We start from the raw sequence: 10,770 nt of genomic DNA, 5'->3' as shown, positions 1-10,770 counted from the left end.
ATACAAGCCATGGTAATAATAAAAGAGGGAATCCACTACGCTGTATGTATGTACCACTGCTACAAGTCCAATCATCAAGCGAAGAAGGGGCAACGATATGATTGTCGTTTTTATATTATATTGTTAGACAAAATTCTGTTATAGACAGTGCGCAAAATTCTGTTACATTAGATATTCCACTTGTGCATATTGTTAATGGCAAGTTATAGGGGTGGTGTGATATACGCGACAGTCCCTGTAAACAACTTTGCACTGTAGACCCGGAACCCACATATCATATAAACATATGGCCAGACGCCCTCCATTTTTTTTTTTTCGCCAGGGACCCGTTTTCGTCATGTTTACTAATTCTCTTATATCTCGTAAACTATCGCGTGATTTCAGAGTGTCGTCTGCCAAAGCAGATTAGGCCGATGAATATTTGTCTTGCTTAAAGGAATTTTCCTTGAAGTATGCGTAATAAACAAGTAATTAAATTTAAACGATACAGCAATGTATCCCAAAACGAAGGCTTTTTCATTAAGTCTATTTTAAATGAAACTTTTAAAACCCTACCGTCAGCGGTTTTGAATATCCATTGCACTGATCAGCAGTATGTCAACAAAATACCGGAAGTGACGTGTCTGATCATGTGTTTCATAGCCCAGAATTTTGAGGTTATTACCATTATTTTGGAGATTTAACTTGCCCGAAAATTTTTTGGTGCGGTAGAGATAGAAACATAACGTTTATTCTAAGTAATGAGAGGTGTTTGTCACTTTTCATGACTGATAGTTCAAAGACTTAACAATCGATGTGATACTAAGAAATTTCACAAGTGCCTGTTGCTCATCTTTTATTTGGAGTTGCCTCAATATTCTCCGCAAATAGCTCCACCTTCCTGACGAAAACAGGTCCCTATTGTGTCGACCATCACCCAGCGACCGGCGGATAGTAATCTTCCGTATTGCGATAGATAAATAAGGATTTAACAGACAACTTGTTGTTCAGTAAGACAAATATTAGATATTTGTATTCATAAAATTGGTACATTTTGTTTGTTGCTGTTTCATTGATACCCAGGAAGATTTGATTACCCTGTCGAATATTGGTCCTTAAAGGATACTTACAAGCCATTCGTGTCCTTCCTTCCGTCTTTTTGTTCATATTTGAGGGCTATGGCGATGCGCTTGTTTATGGATTTACTTTAACAAGTCAGAGTTGTCATCTTAAGATTGAGGTTACCGTTTCTTTTGTAAGAATGATTATTGCTTAGGCATTCAACTCGTACGATTAAACAAATACCGCGATTCTTCGTTTTGATCATCCTGTGCTAAGCACCATCGATTTGCTCCTCTTGTGTGGTAATTACGTGGATAGAAATAAGAACGTCATATTACAGTATAAGCATGTCTCCTTCAATTCCAGTCCATATTTTTTCCGTTTCAACAACCGGAGTATGAAAATATCATGCATGTTCATAGATTGGCATATGTGCATGCAACACGGTTGGTCCATTGAAGGTGCATGCAAAAATATTAATTTGATGTTGGACAACTTGCGTACACACATGCCGATTATGGCGGTTGCAGAGCTCTGAATATGTGGAGATATAACAGCTCAATCAATTAAAGTTATATGTGCCGTATTTTTCAAACTCACGAATCAAGAAAAGCTTTTTATATGTTATTTACTACCAAAAGTTACCAACTTTTTGAGAATTACTGTACTTTCAAGGCATACGGCATCTGAGGCCATTTCAATGATTTTCGCGGCTTTATTCATTTAACCTGATGGTTTTCAATAGATTAATGCAGAAAAAAAAGATGTCAAAATTTTCGCCCAGTTACGGCACATATAACTTTAACACTTGAAATAAAGATTAAATACTATTGATAAAAATTGTTCACACGTCATTACTCAATATACATACTCATATTAAAGCAATGTAGATTATACAAGTCTTTAAAACGGGACAAGTATGTGAAGCAAATTTGCACACCTAAGTAAACCTATTGCTGTGTGTACTTTAGTTCGTGCTCGGCTTACAACGTAGCGTCACCAATGTGTAATGGCGGAGAGCGAGGTATTTTCGCATCCCATACTGATCCCACTTATAGCAAATACTACATCATTTATCAGAACTGTTTTATTCCCCCTGTAAGTTGTGTCAATGCATTTTTATTACTTCGGCGTATTGTTTACCATCTTTTCACATGCTTAAGTTTGTTTGTTAGTTTTTATTTAACGGCCCATCGAATACCAGGGTCATCTAGAGCAAAACGAACATCAGCAGTTGGACAACTTTTTACATGCTAAAAGCGAAATACTTTATTAATATATTAGATTCCTGTTCTAGTTTGAATTTATATCTCAATACTCCATAACACTCCATAACAATTACATGTCTAATTTGTAAATTGTGATGTTTTATAAACTACATTTAAGTTTGCAGCTCTTCATGATTATATATAAGTCTGAGTGATATAATCAGTGATAAAGTGATGGAAATGATGGCCTGTTTTTACTCTGCAGCTGTCGTGTCGGTGATGGATACCAAGACGAAGCAGGCAAAGACAGTTCTTTTTCTAAATCGAGGAGATAGCTTTGGCGAACAGGCAATCATGACCCAGTCTCTACGTCAAACTACTGTCATATCCCGGGAGAAAATAGAACTTCTTGTCATGGGCGATACGGTTAATATTTAGAACACTTTGCAATGTCTCTACTTATTCTCAAATAAGTGTAAAGTTATTCTTTTTAGGATGTACATAACGAGTTTCGTATTAGATGGAACAGTGGAAATAAACGACAAACCGACATTCATTTAACTTGATACTGCGTTTCACAGGTTAAATATCTTAAATGTCTTTCATTATTTGATAATTTTACAAACAAGGTTTTCTATGAAAGAAACTTTCAAAAGTCGCAATAACAATTCGACATATGATAGGAAATTACAAATGGTTGATTACATTATTAATTATATCTTTTTATGTTATATAGGATTTTGTTGACATATTTATGTCTGGCGGTTTACGTGATCCTAATGACCCATTCCTCAGGTATGATTATAGTAATTGGAATTCATTCTGTTATTTTATACAGTAAAATGTTTATCAATAAACTTTTTTAACGTGGCATGAATGAAGATCTTGGTTACTATATAACTTCTCTCAAAGAAAATATCTATTACGATCAATTTTCAGTCTCCAAGCACGATATATTCTGTTGATATTTCAATTTGTATTTTGTATTTTCCCCTTTTCAGGTCTATTCCATTTCTGGAAGATTGGCCGATCGAAAAACTGGCAGAGCATCCAAAGAAAGCAATATTAAGTTACTTCAAGTACGCTACCATAATAATCTTCTTAAGTTCATTCAGAAATGTCAAGTTCATGCTTATCATAGATTTATAATAATCATATCAATGGTCAGTACCTGGCAAATAAATTTCGTTACCTACCGTTCGGTCACAGAAACCTTTGTCAACCATAACTGGACAATTATGTGTTTTGGTCAACATAATTATTTTAATAACTATATTACATTTTTTCGCTTGAATCGTTATGGCTACCAGGAGATTAGTTCAAAATAATATACGCATTGTCAGCACAGTGTTGATTTCTTTCGTTACAGACGAGGAACAGTTCTTGTTCCAGACAGTAAGAACAGCGAGTGGCTATTTGTGGTTAAGTCGGTACGTGAAAGTTCTTGAATTTCCGCCATCACAAACTGTCATAAAACATACAATGTGTTAATATGGATGCTTATATATGATGCTTCAGATTCATAAAATCATCAATATACTATTTTGGGTAATATCGGAAAACCGAGTTGCGTCACGTGACCGATATTGGCAATACCCGTACAGATCGGAACAGTTAGGAGACTTCCAAGCTACTTTAAACGTATACAATATTTAAATGTAATTGTTTAATAGGTTTGCCAACACAAACTTTACAAAAGTGGGTACATATTGAAACTTAAAAACCTAGAGGGGCGGATAAACTTATATGGAACACTTTAAATAACTTTTCTATGCCAACAATACAGAAAGTCACAGACCATACAATTTTAAAGGAATGTTTCTGGTTGTTGTTATAATTTTAAAGACACATTCTTAGCATTCTTGTTAAAACATTTCCTTTATTGACATATAGGGAAGTTGCAGTATATTCAAGAAGTTAGAGCATGTGGATTCAAAGAAATTCAGAAAGCCTACTCGATCGCTGGACTATAGAGAGAAATGTAAGTACACTTTTAATGGAATTATGAAAGAGAAAATCACAAACGAAAAGTTAATTTATGTCATATTCATGTCACAATAACTGATTTAAAAGTCAAGCAGCACACATTTACAATACACTTTTCCATTTAATCTTAAAATGGATAATCCTCCGGGATACTGCATATAATGTAACGTCGTCTCGTGCAGAAAATGTCACATTTATTTGCCATTATATTTGTTTTGTTCTTTATGTTGTGAATTGTTGAATAACAAGTTGAATCTACTCCATGGTATCAAAAATTAAAAAAAGATCCATTGCTTAATAGAAAAAAACTCAATAATATTTGTGTGTTTCTATACAGTGGTGGAGGCAGCAAAGAATGATACAGTTATATCGCATGAAGATCAGATTACCTTATTACGTGAGGACGAAATCAAAAGACTCGAGCAGAAAAATCTGTACTTCCGGTTTTATGCACTTCCGGAAATAAATATTGCTACTAATGCTGCCTATCAAGAACTAAGACGGTTGCATTTTGAGGTAGAATTTCTCATAGAGCCCTTTTGACCTTGCGTTGTCATCAAATTATTAAGAAATCCAGCAATCATTGAGTTCATTTAAGTGAACAAGAACTTAGCAAAACATGTTTTTTGACTCTTGTTTGATTTGCATAAGATTTAACATTCTGTAAAAAATCCATTCCATGTGTGGATAACCAGCTATGTACCCTGTCACAAACGTCTTGGTAGCCGCAATTCTTAGAAATCATATCGGATTAACATGTAAGGAGTAAGATAAATAAAAGGGTTTATCTGTGTCTATAAAAATACAACTTATCTACCACTTACTAAAGATTTAAACTATTTGCAGCACATCAACCAGAATACCGTCACGCGAGCGATAGGAAATTTAGGGGCATTGTCCATTCACGGAGGGGACACAGAGTCCATTGTGACTGAGGCTGAATCTAAATATAGAGAACACGCTCAGGAGGAGATCAGAAGCTTCCGAAAAAAATCTATCGCCAACCTGCATAATTTGGTTGCAAAGGTAAGGCTTACATAGAATAAACCATTAATCTACAAATTTATTCATTTATGAAAGGCCCACTACCTTTCCTAAACGGCTTTTGATTTTAATGGATTATTCAATAAAGCCTGCATTGATATAAATTATGTACTGGAATACATACTTTTATCTATCGGGTATTGACAGTGCATTCATGTTTTCATTTCAGGGGCCATACCTGAAACCAAAGAATCCGCTTCTAGATGAAGGTAACTTTTAACAATTTGACCATTCGGTTGACTGAATGAGTATTAAGCTTTAAATTGTACATGTAGTACTTTCACTTTCAGTTTAAAGATTCGGCATAGAAAATCTTAACTTATGCGATTTACTTTTCACTTCAATGTATCGGTGAAAAAGCTAAAATGCAGTTTTTCTTGACATTTTTTTCCAACAAATTGTGCAGGTCACCGACCCCCATCTACAACGACATATGCAGACGACTTTGAGACCGAGCCTGAGCGGAGGAAGAAGCAAGTCACAATCCGATCGGAATCACCGGAAGTATGTGTGCAATTCTGTTAAGAGATATCACGATAGCGCTTAATGTCTCATATCCTTGTGTTGAAGGAAAGATAAATCTGTTCCATTTTAAATTAGTTTCTAAAGTATGTAAGTTTCTTTCTGCTCTCTACTAGAAGTAGTTTAGCATTTCCTTTGTCTACAGAAGACAAACATCATGGTTCGTCGTTCCCTATTAACTATTGTTCGTGTATCTGTTTCCCAGCACGACCTTAGGTATAGTATAGTATATATACGGAATAGTATAGCTGTAATGAAATATCTATCAGATATCATACAACCGATTTTTGTTTTTATGACTTAATATGAAAAATAGCGTTTTGAAGCTTTTTATGCTTTTTTTCCTTTTACCATGCTTTGGGTGTTACGCTGTTAACGTTAATGATATTTTAAAAAATATCATTGTGGTAAAGTGACTATATCTGGTCCCAGTTACATAATTAGTCAATGGTTTTTATCAGGCAATGCCACCGGCACCACAAGAGGAGTTGCCTACATTTATAGAAGTCCGAGTCCTACAAAAAGGAATGTCGTTTGTAAGTACAATTAGTCTGTTTTTCATTTTTTAATGAATAACATTATCTAAAATTAGTAGTATAAGACTCTTTCATAAGTAGATATGAAGGATATGGTTCACAAAATGTTGCAAAAACCCAAGGGTAGAATATCCTTATCCTTCATATGAACGCATTAAAGAGTATTTTTCTCACACACGCGTTGTCAAGGTCTCCTACAGCCAAGGAGAAGTCTTCAGGACTACGGCGGCCATATTGTTGTTTACATTTGGTATACAATGTAACATTTAGTCTGTACAGTGTATTACTACGCCATATTTGGACTGCATCAATGCGTTGATAGATGCAGCCAAGATTAACATGGGGGTAATGGGAGACTACAGTGCCAAATGTAAATACTTTTTAATAATTGTCGAAAAAAAACGTGACTGCAAGTCAATTCTTCCATAACAAAGCTAACATACGTGATTTTGTCATTATTTGTTGTTTATAACCATGCAACAAGATCACTTTCTAGTGATACAACCAGATGACAGAACGTAAAAATGTGAAAAGAAAATAAAGATAACAACTAATAGCTTTTTCATTAAGTCTGATACGAAACATACATCATTTTACGGACCTATAGGTATTAAAATATATAACAACAAATCAAAATTTTCAGCTTTTTAAGATTATGACACTTCAATAATCTATGCAATTATTAATTATGTCAGTAATATCCTAAAAAATGTATTTAAGTATATATGTTAAATAAAAATAAATAGGTCAAAGGCTACGTATTGAATTTGTAGACAATGGAAATTACGTTGACGTATCCATTATTCTTAACGTAGGGATGTTGAGTGGAAACTACTGGCCATGGAAAAATACCCGCAAATGCAAAAGATGATTATAGAACAATGAATAATGAGAACGGAAATACACGGCGAACATACTTTAACAATGACTTCTGACATGAAAAAGTAGAAGTTATTCAATAAAGACATACACAATATTATACAAAGCATATATTCTAGCGTGTGTGTGGTAATTACATGGGAGAAGAGCGGAGCTAGTGTTTTGATTAACCAGGCACCTGGCTTCAGTCGACGTCAGATACAATCACATAGGCGTAGGAGGATGATAGAGGAATCAAGAACAACAAGTCTAAGACGAAGAATGATCTCATAAACGACATGTTGGTCAAACTGACAAGGAAAGATAATGTATGTAAGATATGTATAACACTTAGCTACTATACTCAAAAATTCCGTTATTATAACATAAATCAGTCAATATGTTCGATCAAGACCGATTTTAGATTCACTAACAAAAAAAATTTTGGCAATGACGAGTGATAGTCAGCACTACATAAGACGCAGTTTATAATAATCATCTCAAGAGTGATTTTTACAATAACAATAAACCAACAGGAATAAAAATCTTTACTAATTCCATAAAGAATGATGGATACCACACAAGTTTGTTCTAAGAGTAGCACTTGTACTAAGTAACCTTTTCATCAATGGAATGAAATAGTTACTAGATTAGACGGTGACTCCAGTTAAATTAACTTGATTACGCGTCCTGAATGACCAAATAAAAAATTCCTCCTCACAACACAATGCACATTTGAGTACCAGCTAAGTATCAGCCACCTTCAACATTTCAAATGTGGCACAAATAGAAGGATTAAGATTATATACTATGTATCTATACACATAATCCTCCTGATAACCTAGTGAAGTTCGTGCGCGTGTAAATCTTTTTACAACAAAATATAGACCACAACTAGTGTAATATGAACACTGGAAGCGATTTCACGTGGCTGAGAAATATCATTGGTGACAGGTCATTGGACTGAGGAAGACATAAAATGAACGTACAGAAAAACATGAAAAGTGACGTCATGGAAATTGGGGGGGGGGGGGGGGGGGGGGGGGGGGGGGGGGGGGGGGGGGGGGGGGGGGGGGGGGGGGGGGGGGGGGGGAGGGGGGGGGGGGGGGGGGGGGGGGGTAAAAGGGACAGGTGGGACAAAAATAGCGGCCACTTCTGGAATTTCGAATGAATGTTTTAAACGTGAAGAAAATACTATATGATTTCTATGCAGGTAATACGTAGATATGTGATAAGCAAAGAATATCTTAAATATAGTATTTATACAATTCTCATATATAGAGAATTTTTATGAAACTAGACAGTCTCGGAATTTTAATATATGCGCCTCGTAATGTAAAACGGTCCACTTAAGACTTCCGTAATAATAAAAATGCGTCGAAATAGGAATAAGAACACACTCATGGTAAGATACACTATTTTAATATATTGGTATCGCCAAGGTGAATTTCGCGTGAGAATAACCAGTTTTTGAGACGAATATCACGTGTATGAACTATAAGAATCATTTGTAGTTTAAAATTCATTGAAAGTGTGATAATAAAACCAATCACAATAAATGATACAAATGTAAAATAAATCTAGCACATATTGCAAGGGACAAATACTTATACGGCTTACTAGGCCCCAGATAAGCGTAAAAGTCTAACCATGGAGATTATACCGTATCTTATATATGTAAGACCATATCCATACACGTCCGGACTGACAGATACTGAAAAAGAACGTTTGAGCTAATCAGACTATCAAAACATGTATATTGCATCAGGAAGAGAAGGCGGAGGATTTACAATGATCTCCTCCGATGAAATCACAAGCTGAAGATAGTGCCAACAACAGGAGATGCTCGGGCTAATGATATGGCCAGTATCCTACCACCAATCAGCGGTGGAAGCGACAGAGACAACGAAGTGTGAGCGACAAAAAAAAAAGCACACGTTGAATAGCAAATACCTAGTGTATGACAAATCATTTATGTTATTATCATTATCTCTAACATACAAGGTTCATATGTTCAAACAGCAATGTAGACACATGAAGTTGTGGAAAATCTTTGAAAATTCGAAGAGTAGGGAATGTTTTAATCACATAATCTCGTAAATGTTATAAGAATTGTACGTAATACATCATAGTGGTATTAATATACGATAATTTAAGAGCTGAATTATTACAACATAAGACAATTTGCGATCATTAGAGCTATGCATACGAACATTAAGTTAATATGGCCATTAAAAAAGTAGATGTGAAAAATACAATTATACCATAGAAGATGTTCATTTCATATGAGAAGTCTTAAAAAATGAAGAACAAGTCAGTGTTAATAAAATTTCAATATGAAATGAATCATAACCATAGATTAGATTAACTATATTGTACTAAATGACACAGCGGTTAACGGATCATAACAGTACACACATACAAGCAGTATATAGAAATGAACTACAATTCAATGATATTACAGTTTCCTTTTTTGGATGAAACATGAAATGTTGGTCTTTGCAGCCATGTCTGTATAGAACCACATGGAATTCATGCTTATAAAAGTTATATGCTTAAGCTTAAAATTTATTCGTTGAAATGATCACCATTAATATAATTGTTAATTAAAAATTACATATAATTCATTCCTCTTCTTTATGAGTAATAATTAAAGATACAAATTCATCAGGTGTAATCACTTTATAATGCCACATATTTTAATTGTTATAATATATTTTAGAACAATAGGAGTGCGTTTTTGCTCGTTTATTATCTTGAAGCTGGATTTCCATATCTCAATATCACAGAAAAAATTCTAAATCTGGATGTTAGAGTATGATAGACCTATTGAAAATAAAACCATGTACAAGTTTAATTTCTAGTTAATGAAGATAATATTTGCAAAGACAAAGAGGGTTAATTTAATTGTTCATTAGGGATCAAAATATATTTTAAACATCTATTGTCAATTTTCGGAAATGCAAAGCCTTCAGTTTAATGGCTATGAAATAAGTCCAGAGTGAACACGAGTAACCCCTGGATATGTCGAGGGGTAGATTACCGATAAACATTAACGTGAGCATTTCTCCTGAATAAGAAAAAAAAAGAAATTGTGAAATATTCTTGTGAAATTAAACACATATACTGAAGCGCAACTTGAGCAAAATATGGAAAGCCTATTAATAACATAGAGTAAAAAAGGGAAAATAGATCAGAAGGAATTTTGGTTTTGTCATCGAAACATAAAAAAAGAGACATTTCCAACAATAAGTCTTTCCCGTCATCATTTTAACCTTTTGTACAAATCTAGATCAGCAGTGAACCAATCCGTAAATATTAATGAAAGTGTTAATGTTTGTTTGGATCTATTAACGTTTTATTAACGTCCAGTCTTTAAATGATGTGTCAGGACTAGGTGGAAGAAAATTGCAGTATTCGAAAAAAAATTCATAGATCTGCGGTCAGTAGCTAACAATTGCCCCGCATATGGGATTCGAATATCGAAACCCAGAGGCGGAAGGTGATATTTAGGGAAAGTCACTCGCGGCCGCGCGCAATCACGACAGCGGCGCAACAGATGCGTGTACCATTAG

At 34.6% G+C, this 10,770-nt stretch overlaps 1 protein-coding gene across 1 annotated transcript; it reads left to right on the top strand.

Annotated features, from left to right (window-relative positions):
* Positions 1 to 2,516: 2,516 nt before the first annotated feature.
* On the top strand, positions 2,517 to 6,385 carry LOC138336688 (uncharacterized). Its single transcript, XM_069286232.1, has 10 exons — positions 2,517 to 2,675; positions 2,986 to 3,044; positions 3,251 to 3,328; positions 3,619 to 3,679; positions 4,143 to 4,230; positions 4,573 to 4,751; positions 5,082 to 5,261; positions 5,449 to 5,488; positions 5,686 to 5,783; positions 6,263 to 6,385. Exons 1-10 carry the CDS (start codon positions 2,529 to 2,531, stop codon positions 6,368 to 6,370), a joined length of 1,038 nt encoding a protein of 345 aa, XP_069142333.1. The 5' UTR covers positions 2,517 to 2,528; the 3' UTR covers positions 6,371 to 6,385.
* Positions 6,386 to 10,770: the final 4,385 nt, after the last annotated feature.

The sequence above is a fragment of the Argopecten irradians genome, chromosome 12 (genome assembly GCF_041381155.1).
Source record: "Argopecten irradians isolate NY chromosome 12, Ai_NY, whole genome shotgun sequence".
In the NCBI taxonomy this organism is placed as follows: Eukaryota; Metazoa; Mollusca; class Bivalvia; order Pectinida; family Pectinidae; genus Argopecten; species Argopecten irradians.
The sequence above is the reverse complement of the archived record's forward strand: the minus strand, read 5'-3'. Positions and strand labels throughout refer to the sequence as shown.